The sequence below is a fragment of the Acanthopagrus latus genome, chromosome 14 (assembly GCF_904848185.1).
Source record: "Acanthopagrus latus isolate v.2019 chromosome 14, fAcaLat1.1, whole genome shotgun sequence".
Taxonomy (NCBI): domain Eukaryota; kingdom Metazoa; phylum Chordata; class Actinopteri; order Spariformes; family Sparidae; genus Acanthopagrus; species Acanthopagrus latus.
The window spans coordinates 13633114-13651556 of record NC_051052.1 but is presented as its reverse complement, the minus strand read 5'-3'; the positions used below and the strand labels follow the sequence as shown (position 1 = coordinate 13651556).

The 18443-nt window shown below is 40.2% G+C and overlaps 1 protein-coding gene across 5 annotated transcripts; it reads right to left on the bottom strand.

Moving 5' to 3' along the window:
• Positions 1 to 1327: 1327 nt before the first annotated feature.
• Positions 1328 to 17411, bottom strand: lrguk (leucine-rich repeats and guanylate kinase domain containing). 5 transcript variants are annotated; one of them, XM_037121210.1, is made up of 20 exons: positions 17121 to 17411; positions 16439 to 16540; positions 16200 to 16281; positions 15996 to 16096; positions 15630 to 15711; positions 15310 to 15434; positions 13316 to 13459; positions 12355 to 12435; positions 12084 to 12170; positions 11776 to 11882; positions 11028 to 11150; positions 10235 to 10331; positions 7645 to 7758; positions 6436 to 6637; positions 5483 to 5599; positions 4794 to 4951; positions 4442 to 4530; positions 4026 to 4094; positions 2691 to 2812; positions 1328 to 2309 (listed from the first exon to the last, which is right to left on the bottom strand). In XM_037121210.1, exons 1-20 carry the CDS (start codon positions 17247 to 17249, stop codon positions 2173 to 2175), a joined length of 2268 nt encoding a protein of 755 aa, XP_036977105.1. In that variant the 5' UTR covers positions 17250 to 17411; the 3' UTR covers positions 1328 to 2172. The 5 variants fall into 5 exon arrangements, with proteins under 5 accessions (XP_036977105.1, XP_036977109.1, XP_036977110.1 ...); XM_037121214.1 differs by having other exon boundaries at positions 2691 to 2809; XM_037121215.1 differs by having other exon boundaries at positions 2691 to 2767.
• Between the last annotated feature and the right edge of the window lie 1032 nt (positions 17412 to 18443).

The following is an 18443-nucleotide window of genomic DNA, read 5'->3' as shown; positions in this document are numbered from 1 at the left end:
TCTCCCTTTCCCTTTGGTGAGAAAAAGTGTGCTGTCTTGAGGAGTTATGTCTAGATGAAAGTGTGTGACATGTTTATTTTTGAGCAGGTGGTGAAGTTAGGGAGGCAGACAGTGTGTGGTGCATTGTACACACACACTGTATGCTGTTTAAACTTTCTCTGTTATGAATGATGTCTTGCAGTGGTTTATGATGCACAGAAACCAGCAGAGAGGGAGAGATACAGCTGTTTGTTGTTTGTGACGGAAGAGGCTGCAGCAACTGCTGTAGTCATGCAATCTATCACTGCAAACGGAGAGATGCAGGCGCATCAAAAATAGATTGAGAAGCAGAGACAATGGCATGTATTCAATGAAGATCATCACAGGGTAAAGACGAATACAAATCAGGAAAGACAAGAAGCAAAGGTCTTTAAAGGTATGACCAGAATTCAAAAGTAGCTACAAAACATATGGGATAGCATGTCACCAGTGTAACTAAAAAAAAGCTCATTTCAGTTCCAAAAGGGAGAGAAACTTGAATTCAGAGGCATTTTCCTGATAAGTAAGGGAACTAGAACTATAGAGTATTTAATATCATGACATTTGTGAGTTTATTCTGTTCATTTAGTACCCTGACAGCTATCGTGTATCTGCTAGGGGCAACTAGAACTATTGAACTATCTCCTCTTGCTGGTACAAAGTGGCATTACAAGACAGGACGGGGCTAGCTGGTTAGCATACTATGTTCTTCAGTAGACATCTCCGCAACACAATCCAACATTTTTTACATGCTGGCAACACTATTGTCTCTTAACACTTTGTTGACAATGTTTGCTCATTTTCAGAATGCTTTAAATCAAAATTCTGGCCATATTGCTCCTTTAATGCGCAGGAAGGCAACATGTTAGTCCACGATCAGTTAGACTAAGGGGCGCAGACTGCAGTGTAAGTAGGTTACACCCCAGGGGCCCAAAAGACACTGTCTGGTTCCAAACTGCTAAAGAATTATGACAGGGTTGCAACATCTGCTGCCTGAGAGGGGGAGAGACAGTGATGGATGGCCAGGTGTGTTTTGTGTGTGTGTATGTGTGTGTGTGTGTGTGTGTGTGTGTGTGTGTGTGTGTAGAAGCCCCACATTCATATGTACAGCCCAAGAACCAAGACATGCATACTGTATGTGCATACTCACATGCGCCTACTAGCAGACTGGCTGTTAAATAAGCAATGCCCACATCAGTGACAGATGACAATTCAAGTTTACCATGAATCAAAAATGAACACTGCAGAATTCACAAAACAAGTGAAGTGCAACACACACGCACGCACAAACTGACAAAAACACGGGAACTTGTTTGTGATGGCTCAGTGTTTAATGCCTGTCAACATCTTCCATATGAAAGTGTTTCCAGTCGAATAAATAATCCCATCAGAAGAGATAAAGATTAATGATGTATTTATCATCCAATGACAAGAGCTGCATGCTGCACATAAAAGATCAGTATCTAGATGTCAATGGCGAATCCAATTTGATGAGATTACTGAACAGTAGGAAATATAATGCCACTTCACTGTCAGGAAAAATTAATGCAGCATTCACAAAACATGAGGTGTACCACATACTTTGCAGACATGAACTTTCTCAGAATGAACAGATACTTCTAGTCATGAGACTGAACATATTATTATGTTGTATTCTTCATGATCAAAAGACATGCTTGACAATCTGTGTGCAAGCATGAGTCATGATGTATGTCAACACTGTATAGCTTTAGGCCAGCAATACTACAAAAAGGAAATAAGCCCAACTTTGCCTATAATTACACTGTAGCCCCCTTATATATGATCATTAACACTATCACCTTCTTGTCATATAAGTATACGGTTGTAGCTGACTTGTTATGAGTTAATACATCACAGGAAAAGGCAAGTGCTGACACTGAGGTCCAACCTCAAATGTGTGGCTTGTGTGTCACATTACAGTTTGTGTGGTTAGAAGTGAAACAGCATCAAACGTGTGATTTTGCGGTTGACCAAATTAATATTATTTAAATTTAACAGACCAAGCTCATATCTTAAATTGCCTAATTTTATTGTATATAAATGTTATTTTGAATATTTACAACTTTGTGAAATGACACCCTAAAACCTTAAAAGCTATCCCTCCGTGTCTATGGCTGCCAGGATTGGGCTGGGTCAGTGTGAAGGAGCCGGGCCAGGCGCTGCAGGAGTCTTGCGTCCAGTGGGGATCGGTGGCAGATCAGTAGAGAGAGATGTGGCCACAGGTAGCTGATCTGTGCCTGGACTGGGGGCTTCAGGAGTTTGGCCTGGTGCTATGTGATAAGAAATGCGAAGAATTTTCAAGATACAATAAAAGATAAGGAAACACATCAACATATCTTGAGAACTTCATATAAAAAGGTTGATTTTTTTTAATAATCAGATGTACTGTTTTGGTCAAGAGAGTGTTTTCTAAACTACAAAATTAATGACTACAGTATACATGAAAAATATAGCTTGCATGGTGTGGAATTTTGCTTCTATCTTTTTCCCTGGCATCTAGCAGCTCGACAATTATTTTCAATCTTGCCTTTCTATATATAACAAGCTATAAATGGCATAAAAGTATTAAAAAAAAAAAAAAAAATATATATATATATATATATATATATATATATATATATATATATATATATATATATATATATAATTACATTCATATGTTTCCAAGGCCTGTCCCAAGGCAGAGACGTCTTGCGGTTCCAATAGGCCAGACAAGGCCCCTGCTGAACTGGGCACAGACAACGCTGAGCTAGCACGAGACACATCTGGGCTGCTTGTGAACGGAGGAGATAGAAAGGATGTAGGATAGGATGGATGTAGGAAAGGGCGTAGCACGGAGGGTGAGGGTAAAAGAGACAGACAAGAGAGAAAAGGTAGGAAGGGGTTCATGTAATGAATGTGTTGTTGTTAAAGGGACCAGTGACAAAAGTGAGGAAAACACAGCAATAACAAGTGAAAACAGAAAATGTCACAGAGTCAACTTTTGGAAGGTTTTCAGGGGAACGCCACGAGTTTGATATACTGCCAGTATTTTTGATGGCATGCCACAATAGTTTCAGTCTGCAGGATTCAGCGGCATTTCTGCCAATAGATCCCCCCAAATCCTGCACCATGGACCTTGAATTTAATTGAGACTGGCTATTGGTACTAAATAAACAAACAAATATGGATTTCTGATTTACTCATATAGACAACACACAAACACACAACAAGCAAGTACACACACACACGACTACGCAAAAATCCTATCAGAGGAATACAAAAGGATCCTTTGATACAGCATATGAGACAGACACACACACAAGTAAAGACACATCCCTATTAAGAGCACTGAAGACAGATGTCTGGAATCCTCTATAGAAATACTGAAGGGCTGAGTAATGCTTACGTTATGCACTGGGGGCATTTATCGCTCAGACCGCGCTGACAGAACTTGCAGATTTTCAGCAAGTTTGGCAAAACTTGGCCGTTCAGAACATAAACCCAACCTGTATTATGCCTCTGCATGTATGTCTTCTTTTGAGCAAAACAACTGAAATGAATTGATGCTCATTTGTACAGCTTATGTGTGTGTGTTGGATCCACAACACACAGACATAACCAAACATAATATGCCAATGTCTGAATGATTAATTACATACTTGTGAAATACATCTGTTTATAGATACACACAGGGGAGTTAAAAACAGCAAAAGCAATAAAATCAGAATTTATGAGTTGTATGAAAGCAAGTTTGTGTGTGTACCAGTAGAATGAGCTCTATAAAAGTGGACACATGTCATAAAACCAAGCCAGGCGAGTAAGGAGTGTACTACAGAAGCAGTTTCCTGCTCCTAAAGACTTTCTCGGGATTCTCTCACCTAAATGCTTCATCTGGCCTTACTTGTGACATCTGACTGCATTGGTAGAGTGTGAGCACCTGTAAGTGTACATGTACTGTATTGTATGTTTATGTGTGTGTGTGTGTGTGTGCTGAGTATTCTCACCTGCTGTCCTCACTAAAATGGGAACCAGGGTCATTATTCTGCTGTGACGATGGTTCTGTTTGAGCAGACCTGACGTAAAAGAGAAATAGGACAAAATTCAGTCATCCTTCCTAATGAGGATAAATCAAATGGAAAAGCAATTTCACATCCAGATTTGATGTGGTTATAAGTGTTGACAGGTATATTTTAGGACAACTGAGTAGTGGCACCACACAGGCCCTCTATCAACAAACAGTTAAATTCAAATAATTTGGGCACCTGCCACTTCATCCTCAAGGTCAAACAACAAGCAAAAACAAACCATCAAAACACAGTTAGGACGAGTGCGCCAATTAAACCAATTTGGCCCAGCTAAGAGTGCCCACTTAAAATTAAGCATTTGGAGTGCAGTGAAGTGCGTACTACTTATAATGAACCTTTTGATGAGCTGGCTGTAGACCCCTGGACTCTTCCCAACTATAGCCTCTCTCACCAGGTGCTCACGCCTCCTGATGGAAGCCTGTTCCTGCAGGAGTTCAGAAGAGGTGGGAAGGTGAGAGGAAGGGGAGACAAAAAGGAAACACAGGTTGATGCAGAGAATGATTAAAGGGGAGAGGCTAGGAGAGGGAGTAATAATGTATGGCAGTGAAGTGAAAGAGGAGAGACAGCATCTTGTTAGAAGATTAAGGAATATTTTTCCACACATTTTATACAGTCTAGATGCTTAAAATTCACTTACAGGCTTCACTGCCAATACATCTTTTTTTCATCAGACATCTTGTAACTCACATTGGGGCTCTTCTGAAGGCTGAGCTCTGCCTGGATCTTTGTAAAATAGTTTCTGTAAATTGGATTCGAGGGGTCAAGAGCTGTGGCAGAGTGTGACCTGAGTGCGCCTGATCCTGACCTCAACAGGGGTGAAGGTGGCTTCTCCTCTGGCTTTTGACCTGGGAGGAAGAGGAAGATACTATTTATATATATGTAATACAGCAGATGTTCATACTGCGTAATACTGTACATGATGTTTACAGTGAGCACACATACATTAACAAGATTTACAGACTGTGTAGAGATGCATGTACAAAAAAAGAATGCATTATATTGTGCATATAATATTATTTTTCTATTAGACAACAACAAATCAAATTCATGGCCACGCGTATTAGGCACTCAGTCTATAAAAAAAACCCTGTCCTGTGTGATGAATGCTATAAACTTCATACATTCATGTCATGACTGAATAATATTTCTTGTATTTTTATTTAATATAGGAATCCGAATACTTCTTTTACCACCACCTGTCACCAGTAAATTGACTTGACGTGTAAAAAAATGGTGAAATGCCCCTTTAGACTAAAAGCTGCACAAGGCAAACACTGACCAACTGCACTTTGCTCACTGTGTTTTGCTTCAAAAGATGAGCACCCAGATGAGATGAGTCTGCTAATGATGATGTGAACAAACAAACAAATACACACCTGTGGAGGTGTTGTCAGGGGATGCTCTGTAGTTTTTGCCCTCCTCTTCCTGCTCCTCTAACAACAGGTACCCCCTCACGACCTGCCTCAGTGTCTGATAGGCTTCCTCCCAGTCATCTGCTCACACATCCAAGTGCACACACACACACACACACACACACACACACACACACACACACAGACACACACACAAGGACAGCACCGCACAAAAAAATCTGGTTGCGAACAGAGCCAATGCATCTCCCATCAAAGAGTAATGAATCAAAGATATGGCGACGATGACCTTAGTGTAATGAGGTGCTAGCTAGCAGTGCATAAAAGTGATGAGGTTCCACACTCCCTGTATGTTCATCTCATTAAGAAAACAGCTAACATGTCTGAGTGCTTTCATGAGGGGATGATAAACACAGCTATTCTGTGGCTACGTGCCCTTAATACATGTGGTAATTGGATTGAAAGTGTGGTGTATGGATTTTAGTGAAGTGTGTTAATTTATCTAAGGCTGTAGCAATGACACTTGCGCTCTGCCGGGGTAAGGCAGGGTATTTTTTTTCACTCCGTGAGGCACTTCAATGACAAACTGCCTATGAACAAAGCAACAGCAGCGACTTCTACATTTCTCTCCTTCTAACATCATATCTGAGGGTTGAATAAGCAGAAACAAAAACAAATGTCTCCCTTGGGAATCAATTAAGTGTTTTCTTAGCTTAAAATAGATTTCTGTTGGAAATTAATTGTAGTATTTATAATTACACTTTGTACTACAATTAAACTGTCATTAAGTAATAGTAAAATGGATCTGGAGGCCCCTAGAGGATATTAAATTACCATTATTATTCTCTGTAATGCACACTTGAATTAACCAGCAGAGCATCAAACAACATGAATAAATACATTCTATCTCACAATATAAATAAAATATCTAATTAACAAAGTCCTTTTTTTTGCCGTACCACAGGGGATCACATTATCAAAGAATCCCAGTCGTGTCCTGTTGGTTTTGGCGTAGAGCTCTATACGTGACACCGCCATGTCAATCTGTGCTGGTGTATAGAGACCACGGCTTTTCAGGTGGTTCATGTACTGCTCCACCTGGGTGGGGATGAGCAGGATGTATCGAGGCTCAAAGTAGCTGTTCTTCAGACTGAGCACGCCCTGCGCAGGAAGACAGTTCTGTTACATTGACGGCTTGATACTCTGTTTATTGCAATTTTGAATTCCATTTGAACAGTGTGCTGTAACAACTTTGGAGATGAAAACTATCTGTCAACTCGAATCCACCGACAACACACTCCCCCATGCAGACGGGCAAAAAGCAATTTAGTATTCCAAACAGAAAGTGTATGATTCCACACAGTCTTATCCTGAATCACTGAAAACCTTATCTATTATCATTCACTCCAATAAATCACGCTGTTGATACAGAGAAAGAAGCTTCACTCTTTGTCGTCTGGGTTTAAAACGAAATGTCACTGATGCCCTTGGAAGAAATGTTTTTACATATCTTAAATATCACCCAAACAAAACACAAAAAATAATGTTTGCCGCTGCTTTAAAAAATAGTGTCAGAGCGAACATTCATAATGGTTAGGCTTTTGACAATTGGTCCATCTCCTATTTGGTCTTAAAAACTAGTATATTAATTTTAAGTATAAACTGTAATGTAGTTGCGGGCAAATGTAAGGATATTTTGAAATGGCAATAGACAACTTTCTGCCTCAGTTCATCATTCTGGTCTTAACACAGATTGCACAGTGTAATGACTGTAGAAAAATTACACAATCTGCATATAGATTCTCTGAGGCTTGCTTTTCGGCTTGTTGCCAGTTAGGATTTTTCCGGCAAAATGAAGCATGAATCACAAACTAAGGACATATGTCACTGTGGAACCAAAACAAGAGGCATTGTTTTCCAGTTGCTAATCCCCCAGGTAATGGTGGACCAGCTTGAATAACTGTGGAAACTTGACACTGCAAAGGAAAAGAACCCCGCTGATGGCAGGAGGAGGCAAAGAAGGAGAAAAGGGGGGGTGAGCGTTATACATACTATATAACTCCTATTTCCATCTTCCATCTCTACTGTATGCCAGTCTACTGGTATTATTGACCACATGTGGTATGGTATAAGCACTGCTGGATGTAATCTCAGACATCCTAACGCACCTCAAGCTCCATATGCACACAGCATGCAAGTCCTTCTCTGGCTACATCCTCTATGGCGTCTCTGGACAGACCGTACCTGTGGCCCCCAAACTGCATGGTCTGGATAAACTTACCCTAAAAGGAGAGTTTACAGTTATGAGGGGAAAGAACGACAGTACATTTTAGTGCACGATTTTATTGCTCCACTACTCATCATGTTGCCAGTTATGAGCAACATTTATCTCCCGTGGACATGAATACACAACCCCAGCATGTTCTGTCAGGATTAACAACCTGAAGTCATTTGCCCACCTGCAAACTGAACTTCTGACCTGGTGGTCAGTGCAAAAAATCTCTCTCTTTTTGCTTCTCAACCATGACCCCTGACCTTTTGTCAGCCGGCATTTTGAGGCATTTTTATTGTGAACAGCATAATTTATCACTCTTAACAGGCTTATGGCCAAATTTGTTATGATTTCCAACAGTTGTACTTGTATAACTGGTATGAATTCTATTACTACTGTAGTTTAGCAGCTGTTTTTGTAAATGTGTTGTTTATTGTGACTGTACTGCTGTGGTTTTGTTACATTTAAATCCACAGCAATTAGAGAGCCCAGACTTTGTAACATCAACACTTAGCTTGCCTGTCAATTAAATGCCCACATGTGGAGCCAGAAGCGGTAAACAGTACTGTATGCCAACAAGAAAATGGTAATTTAACTTGACTTGAAGTTTTTACAAAGGAAGAAAACAGCCTCTACTTTGTCCTCTCTGCATACAGGCTGCAAAACCATCTGACATAATAAATATGTAGAGAAAACTACTAACCACGAGTCATGACATTTTCAAAGTGACAGTACACGCCAAAATCGAAGGAACACATTTTTACCTGTACATTCAGTTTTATTTATCCATCATCTATCTATCTATGATTGTTTTGGTGTGCATTGCCAAATTTCTGATATATCAGCCTGCCTCCTTACACATATAACTGAACAACCCAAGCTTGTGGTTCTCTAAGCTTAAAAAATAAATTGGAAAACTGTAACATCAAAGTCTCTTTCCAGAAATCATGATCCTGTTACTTAAGATAATTCAGAGACTTTGTTGTGAGCCATTTTATGTAGGAACTGTTTTCTTTCTGAATCAGTGTGCAGAATGCAAACAAAAGCAAACTATGCTACCTATCATTACAGAAAATTTACATCCCACGCTATCAGGTACACAAGTCTCTTGGTCCATGAGAAGAAGCATGTTTCCTTCAGCTAAATGATACAGGGTAGTTCAGTAAAAACAAAAAAAAAAGATAAGCTTCACTGAACATCTGTTTCTTTGTCCCTGAGCAAAATAGGTCACTGACAAGCATTCAAACACTCGCTTAGAAACATTAAATACGCGATTCTTTACTACCAGACTCAAATGTTATTCAGACAAAATTTCACAGCAGGTGTTCCTTGTGTTTACAACACAGTAAGGAGAATAATAAGTACCAAGGACTGCTGATTAGGGTTAATTTTGTAGAACAGCCACAAGAAGTGGGCTCAAGAGGTAATGATTGCATAGTTGCGGAAAAGAATCTCTAAGGGAAAATCGAGTGAAGAGGAAAAGGGCGGCTGAGACATGAAGGGTGAGAGAGCAGGAAGAGTAAGTAAAGTAGGGCATGGCAGCAATAAACCAAGGAGCTGGAAACAGCAGAGGGTGGAAGAGAAGATTGGAAAAATCAAGTCGAGCAAGGGGCAGACTATAAAGTTAACCTGATCCACTTCCTCTGTTGGAATAGACAAAAGGCATAAATTCCAGCATCAAAGCCTTCCCTGAGTAAATCACTGCATGACCCAGACCACCATCCATCATCCCCCACCACTCTTACATAACAGGCAGCTTGACTCCAGGGACAAGATGGAAAACAAATGTGTTCAAGACCTCTGACCCACACGCCCAGTTTTCTGACTCTACGAAAACTCCATACATTTGAGGATTTTGTTACTTCAAAGCTTGTGTGCATACAGTCGGTGTTATCACAGAGATCCAGTTGCTGCTGATTAACACAAATACAAACTGATCACAGTAACATAATCAGAGTCTGGCACCGGCTGACCCTCTAATCAAAAAAGTGTATTTTATGCAGTTTTGACCCATGTCTGCATATTGATGATATTAAACCCATTATTTCTTGTCCTTGCCAGTTGTCCCTGACTCATAACTGTAACTTTCAAGGCAAACATTGTAGGAGATGCTGTGATGACTCATTCTCAAGTAAAATTTAATTAATTCAGCCATTATACCTTATCAATAAAACTCAATTCAACTAAATGTATCTGTGTTGAATGAAATATCAGCCATTAAAAATAAAATCAATCCAACCAAGTAAAACTAATTATCTCAACTACTCAACTCATTACTCCCAGTGAGTGAATTCAATCTCAGAGAGTTATGTGACTCTAGGAGACTCCAGTTTACATTTAATTATCTTGAGGTGATAATTAGTGTGTTTGGAAGATTTATGACACTGAGTGCAAGAGATTATTTGGACCTAAGAACCCTTGACATATCTATTTTCCTCTCTAAGTTACTCCAAGATTCAAAAAAGCTGAACAGCATGCCAACTTACCATATTTATCATGTCCTGAAAATCTTCCTCACTGACAAAATGGTAATCAATTCTATTCTCCTCTCCAAAGTAGGGCTCCCTTGTGGTGTGACAGATGCTGCAAAGACAGACAGGTACAGAAACACTCAGTCTTGAGAATTCATGTTACATATCCAGACATTTTTAAATTTATGAGGTCCAAGTACAGTACGTAAAAGTATCTCAGACCCACAACCAGTTAAAAGGTCCAGCAGGGGGACTATAAAATGGAATGAGACCCCTGGGTTCCTGGAATATTTTAGACAGACAGCAACTAACGTTTATTTATTTATTTAGTTTATTGCATATGTGACAACAAAGACACTAACTTGATTTGGCTGCTGCACACAAAACATGTGTAGCACACAAAACATTTCTGACTAGTTTGCAGAACCAACAAAAAAGTCCTACACAAAATAGCTAAAATAAGCTCCAAGTCAAAGTACTACATAAGTATAATACTACTTTTACATGAGTTCATTTGTAATTATAACCTAATGCAATAATAATGGTAGTTAGTTAGTTAATAGTTAGTTGCTGGGTTGTTTTAGTATAACAGCTCTGAGTAGTCTCTACCCTGAGTAGATTTACTTTGAATAATTTCAAATAATATAATAATATAATATTTCCTGACTATATTTACATATTTTCCCCTTCCACTGCAGGACTTTTACTTTTAGCATAGTATTAGTACTTTTCCTTCAGTAAATTACCAGAATACTCCCTCCTCTACTGCTGAGGATTGTGACATGAGTACAGAAAGCTTGAGACTGACCCATAGGCAAAGTATTCGTCAAACTCCTGACACAGTCTGTGGGATAGCTCTCTCTTGCCGCAGCCTTGAGGACCTGTCAGCACCAGCATAGGATATGGAGAGTCTACACAGGGCAAAGTGCTGCTTGGAGACACACACACACACACACACACACACACACACACACACACACACACACACATTTTATGATCAAGTTAAACTTTACAGGAACATTCTCTCTAACCAAAGATAAACCACAAAGCCAGAGCACAAACTCCTTCAGTCGTGAAAGCCTCCCCTACAGTCGATATAAACGGGAGCCTTGTGGGCAATATGGATGTGCTCTATCTAGCAAGCACAGAGGAGAATGGTAAATTGACTGTAGCTGCAGCATTTTATTTGCTGATGATGGATGTTTTCAAAAAAGTGCTGATGCATGAACTCATTTTCCTCTTTTAGGGACTAGATAATGTGAGTGATACAGAAACACTGCAGATAAAATGCTGCTCAAGTTTGAGAACAACTTTCTTGATAGTGGTTTTGCAAGATTTTTATAATCATGACTAATCAAACACAGAGCACACTTCTGACAGAGCTTTTCAGTGTTTCCTGTCACATCTGCCAACACTTCATGCTATCTCTTACGATTACATTAAAGGATAATAATAGTTCACAAATGCATTCAACACACTAAAGCTCTACATACAGGAACAAACAGATGACCTATCAGAAGTAAAGACATCAAACATAATTTTATAACTGTACCAACCTGTCAAAAAGAACTTGGGGCTGCATCATGTGATAGACCAGGTTGATCATGTGATCCCTGGCTGCCACCACATCCAAAGAAGGGTCAAACTTATTTACAGATGACACCTGGGATTTAAGGTAAGTAATCAAGTCTCATATAAAGCAAGCAATCCCACATACAAACAGCTGAATTGGTTGGTTTTATTGATTCTTGCTTTGCTCTGGATTATACAGTGGAGTTCATGCATGTTAAGATACCATGTTGATACTGTTTAAAATTGCAAGATTCCTCTGCTCATGAGGTTTAAAGATTACGTTTATTCTTACCTTTTCTTCAGCAGTAACTTTCTCTTGGTCCAGCACAGTCAGATGCTGAAGGAGGAAGATGACAGCCAGTCTGTAGTTGTCTTGCTCCTACCAATTCAATTCACATGGCATATATTACAAAAACATAATTATGAATCTGTATGTAGAGGAACGTCTTCTGTTTTCTGAGGCGCCCTGGTAAAACCCTGTCAAGATGCAGGAAAGTGGACATCTGCTGTACACAGTATATCTCATGACCAAAAGTAGAAAACTGTACTCAAGAAGGGGTTACCTGCACAGGGTTTCCCTCTAAGTTGAGGTCCCTCAGCAGGAAAAGGTCATGAATGTGTTTGCACTCCTGAATTTCACTTATCTGAAACAAAATCAGAAATTCATGCAGTGGGGTCTCTGTTCAAAAGGTTTATTTGAATTTTACAAAAATCAGAAACTTGTGCATTCTCGACCTTGTCTACAGCTTCTTTTGTGTTAAACTCCTAATGTTGAGGTATTCAAGTTCAGTCTTGGTCTCAAGACCAGTACCGAGACCACTTTTTGAAGGTGTCAGCCTTGTCTGAGAAACAAGCCCATTTTTCCTCGATGTATTTCAAGACCAATCAAGAACACAATGGCAGGGGATATTACTGTATTGAATACTTCTTTGCTTAGAAAAGAGTCACCCAGAAAACACTTGTATAAAGTTATATTGCGTTTGGTCAATGGTAAACATGGAGTATATTTGAGTATATGGCAATAAAAGAGGTGAACAAATCCTCATTTGTCTTCTGTACATCTGTGAATATGGATCAGATAACATTTAGGAGTGCCTATGGTTTGATTTTATTGTATATCATGCAGTATGGGACTGGTCTCAGTCATGACTCAATGTTGCCTTGTACATACTGGCCGCTCTACAGAAATGCATGGCAGGGAGACTTACAATTGTGACAGGTTTTGGTCCTAAAACAGCCATTTATCCTACTGAAATGTTCCCAAATAAGGATTATAAATATCTACCTAATCACACATTGGGACAAAATATACAGAAGAAGGATTTTATTGCAGATTTAAAGAGTTTTCCCATATGGTGTTTATACTGTGTTTATTTTAAGGAACAGGCATTCTTATTTCAAGTAAATCTTGAATGCAAATCTACCTTCTTGCAAATCTTTTTTTTTATTCTAATCTTACAAATCTTAGGCTGACCAATTTATGCTGTTAACTGATTCTTTCCAGAGGTTATCTAAAATCAATACCAGGTTGTTCTCCAGATTGATGGAGCCCAGGAGGTGAAGATTCTGGAGGCCAGAGAGACTCCTGATGCTGTTCAGAGACAAGTCAACAACCTGCAGACTCTTCAAATTCTCCAACCCTTCAATCTTCACCAGCTGGTTCCCCCTCTGGACGCAGACAGGAAGGAGGACACATTTAAAGAGGTGAGTACGTGATATTCATGAATATGCACGCACACATAATCAGCAGTTCTCCTTCATATATAGTCAATGATTCCCTCTAATAAATATTAAGGACATGCCATGGTTGCTCAGCAGGGTGCGTGAACCTTCTTCTCCCTCAGTACTGAGATGACTGGCAGGTTGTCTCCGTCTGCTAAATCCTGACAGGTGAGGACTGACAGCCAAACAGCTGGCGAGGTGCTAGCACAGCACGCTAACCAACTAAAGAATCAGACCTGGGCATTCCTCCCTTGTCAGGGTCCCCAGCCTGCTTCTCACTTCATTCCACCGACTAAAGTTGTTATCTAGCCGTCTGGCCACACCTCAGCCTGCTCTTGCCAAGCATGTTGCCTGGCAGAGGGCTACTGTCAGTGGGGGTGGGTGACTGCGCTGGTCCCCTGAAGCTCCAGGTCGGTGCTGTGATGGGCTGTGAAACAGGCTGGCTGACAGGGCTGTGCTGTTTAGGGAGGCAGCATGTGAGGAAGAGGGGTCAGGGATGGGATTGGATGGATGCTGGATGGACAAGGTGTGAGCATGTGTGTGTGTGTATGTGTGTGTGTGTGTGTATATGCTGAACCTGGTCCAGGCTCACTCAAACACCAGCAGCTGGTCCCAAAGCAAAGCTACAGACAGGGGCAGACACAGCCAGACCCATGGCTGCTGACAATGAGGAAACACTGATAAAGGACAGAACATGCACACATACACACACACAAGCAGAAAGAGGGAGAGAGAGAGGGAGAAAGGCCTGCTGTTGGACCATATGGTGATTTTCAAACAGGAGGCCAAGGTTTTACTGAACGTAAAAATGTGGCCAAAACAGAGACATAAAGGGAAAGACAGAGCAGAGAGAATGGAGAGACAAACTGGAAGAGGTAAAATTTAACATACATGAAGTAAAACATGCATTAAGAAAGTAATAACTTCCAGGGATGTGCCCAGACATTTTGAGGGGCTGTTGCCATCTGGGTAGCTAGCTCAGATTGGTTCATGTAAGGCATGTTGTGATGCAAACATGACAAACTGTGCATTGTTGGGAGGTGGAGATGGAAAGTGGAGATATTTATTCATAGGGCATCCCATTATTATCACCTCTAATAACTTTAAAAAACATGCCCAAAGCCCTCACACAACAACAATAATCCCAAGGTTGGAGGCTAAGGTGTCACATGAGAGGGGGCAGAGAGCTTAACTTTATTGAATGTTATTTCTGGGCCACTCCATCCTGGTTTCCTGCAGAGGCATGTCCATCAAAAAGTAATTAACGTTCAGATGATATGGCGATTTAATTTGGTCTGACTTCAGCAGTATAGGCTACTTGTTTTCATGCTGCCACAACAGCAAAAATAAAACAATAACTTTTTTTTCTCCAGAAGGGCAGGGAAAAAAAGGAGATTAGTATGGTGCAACAATTAGTGTAGTAATGCACTGCAGGGCAAAAAAAAAGAAAAGGCAGAAAGCTAAATGAGTCAGGGTGAGTGGGGAGACGTGGTCAACACTGGTTTTCTATTCTTGAGTAAGAAGTGGTGGTCAGATTTTAAGTTTCTGTCAACAGCTAATATTAGCTTTCTTTCATCCAACCAACAGTCCAAAACCCCAAAACACTTATTTAACTGTCATATTGTAAAAGTGTTACATTTTTGTTTGAAAAATGATGATTAATCGATTATCAAAATAGCTGCCAATTAACTTTGTAATGTACTGTATGTGTTGAATGTACTGTGTGCAAGTGTGTTTTTGTGTGTGAATGTACACTCTGTGCATAATGTTTCTGACTGTAACAGAGTAGGACCTACCAGGCAGAGGTGTGTAAGAGGCAGACCGTCCAGGCCGCTGATACCTGAGATCTTATTGTGCTCCAGGCTGAGATTGGTGAGCTTGCAACATTGCTCAAGACCAGTGATCTCACCGAAACTGTTGTCTGAGAGTGGGCATGTTAAGAATAATACGCATGGGAAAATGTAGTCAAACATGATGCTTTTGTGAAGTATATTTTCATTGACATTATCATATATGGGTACAGAAAGAAGCTATAGGATGTGACTGACAGAGAAAAAGGCAAAGGCAAAGGCAAAGAAAGTTTTGGATTAATGTTAATGTCTCTCAGTAAGGATACATCCCAGATCCAGTTTACTGAGAGATGTATAGGCTGACAAATCCTTCATATTTGTCATGCGGTTATGGGAGAAATTGACTTCCTGGGGGAAAAAAGCAGCACACTATCACCAGTCATGACAGTCTTCTGTACATCTCACTGAAGATATTATTCGCCTAAATCCTTCCGAGTATGGGTAAGAATTTTCAATCTACTAAAGTTCACTGTCATTCAAGGGCAGTTAATGCCTTGTAAGCATATCCAAAGTGACTACAGATGGGCTATGGAAATCCAGGCCTATCTTGGGGGAATAGTACATATGAGAGAGAGAATCCTAAGCCAACAATCAAATGCGTCTCATCCTGTCAGTTCAAGGTCCAGCATTACCTTTAGATTCTTGGGAGGCTGGAATCCAAAGAAGGTGGAGATTTCATTGTGAGAGGCGTCCAGGACGATGAGGTATGGCATGTGGCTCACACAGGATAAATCTAACAACAAAGGAAATTTAGAGAAAATTACAAAACAATTGAAACATGAAAAATAATATCTTTATTTCATCTTTAAGGACGCTCGATTGGATAACAAATTCACCTTTAATTTTGTTGTGCGGCAGTTCCAGCTTTTGAAGATGGACATAACTAACTAAAACGGAGATGTCACTGAGGTTGTGACTCTAGAATAGAGAAACCTTGGTCAAAATACATTTGCAACATCAACATGACACAATGTGATTGGTCAGGGAATGCTTTGTTATGATGAATAAGACAGTCAACATAGTTAAAAGCCATATAATGTCATTTACAAATGCTGTGTGTGTGGACGTGTCTTACAGGCAGAGACAGGTGGTGGTAGAAGTGTTGCAGTCCAGTGCTAAAGCGTCCAAGATTGGATGCACAGCTGGACACCATCTCAGCTGTTAAAACACCATCCTTCTATAAACATAAAATAAATCTAATTAGGTTTTGTATTGGAATAGGAAAGCTAGAATTTGTAGCCCTTGCTAAATGTATACTGTATGCATCCCTAAAGTGAAAATACAGGAACAGAACTTGAAGACTACTAAAAGCATCAACTAGTGCTCACAGCTTCCTGCTTCCCACAGCCACATGCACATAATCATGCAGCCACACACACACACACACACACACACACACACACACACACACACACACACACACTGTATTATGCTTACAAAGGATGCACACCACTCTAGTTGCTCTGAATGCGGCTATCGCAAATTGAAAACAATCAACCATTTGACCTTGCTGTGTTGTTTTACTTCCCCAGACCTCTTGTACAAGGTTACCTGCTTTACCTGTTGCATAACGGAACAAATACGGAGGTTCATTCAAACCGCTCCAGTCACTCCGCTACTCTAACTCCACTACGGTACAATACACTTCATAGCTTTCCTTTTAAGCAATTAAAAATGAAAGAAACTAACACACTATGTTTATTCCCAAGAAATATGAAGACACACTACATGTAGCCATTCAAGTGACAACTCCTTACCTCCATCTCTCTGCTGTCTTCTGGCTCACCGCAGCTGGGAGCCTCAGCAAGGGCGGTGTCACTATGGGACCCTGGGGGACAGCAGCCAGGCGACACTAGGGAAAACTGTTCACTCGTTGTTTCCGTCATTATTTCATGACGAAACTTTCTTAAAAACGACTAAAGACTGACCGATAAACGGTCAAAAGTGGCAACTGTGAAAAAAAAAGTTCAAATATCCCGTTTGTGCTAAGCTAACTAGAAAGTTAGCTTCTCTCACGAAGCGTACGCCGTCGTTGCCAGAGACGGTCGTCGCTAGGCAACAAATGAGAAGTGAAAGGAATTGTGGGAGGTGTAGTCTGCTTGCTCCCAAGTAACTGTAGTGGCACTGAACCTGTTTCCACGGTTGTTCAGTAAAGAGAAGGGGAAAGTGACAAGACAGACGGTGAAACTTTCTATGAAGTACATTCATAAGACTTTATAACACACTTACAAAGCACAGACAATGGCACCTCCCTGCTGCCGCTGACTCAAATTCTTCTCTCAAACACTGGTATCAGTTTGGCAAAGAGGTAAAAGGCATTATGAAACTTATAATACATTATGTCCACCACTTGTAATACTTCATAAACCCTGTTACAAATGGTCATGGGTGATTATAAACATTTGTAGTTTTATAAATCAATGCCGTATGAATATGTTTATATTATGATTTTCAGATATGACCTTCATAGAAAGTGTTAACAAGAAAACAAAAATCAAAATTCTGGCTTAGCTCTGAGTGTTGTTGACATCCCTCTACTTAGGTGGTTGAACCAGTTAGAAGAGAAATTAAAATAATTATTGCCTAGCTCGTGAGACTCAGATAAAAAACAATTTTTAAATGTTGCCTTGCAAAAAACTGAAGGATTTATTTATATGTTGTTTAAAAGACCTGTTAATCAACATGATATTACTAAGGTTTCCAATCGTGTATTTTAAATTCTAGCTTCTGGGCCATCCTTTTGCTAAGAACTCCATAAAATATGTGTTTTAACACAGGTTTTGCAAACCTCACACCAAATTCCAATGGATATGAAGTTCAACAACGCAAGTCTTCAGGAGGTGTGCTGTCTGTTTATTTTTTCTGATCCCACTATGCTGCACTTGAACACTTCATGCTTCAAACCATGTCACACATCAAATCTGTCAGGTAAAGTACATCGTCTAGTGTTGGTTTTGGATCCGTCTTGCTCATATGACACGAGGTGGTAGCATCCCTGGTGCATCAAAACAGTGATGGACTGTGCTGTCGTGTGTGGAGGAGGTGATGCTGTGTATATGATCTCTTGTCTGCTGAACTTC

Coding starts and splice junctions, on each gene's coding strand:
- lrguk (XM_037121210.1), bottom strand. CDS start 17,249: ATGACGGAAACAACGAGTGAACAGTTTTCCCTAGTGTCGCCTGGCTGC. Junction 10,332..11,027: donor GACGAATACTTTGCCTATGG/GTCAGTCTCAAG, acceptor CTGTCTTTGCAG/CATCTGTCACACCACAAGGG. Junction 5,600..6,435: donor TGATAATGTGATCCCCTGTG/GTACGGCAAAAA, acceptor ATGTGTGAGCAG/ATGACTGGGAGGAAGCCTAT.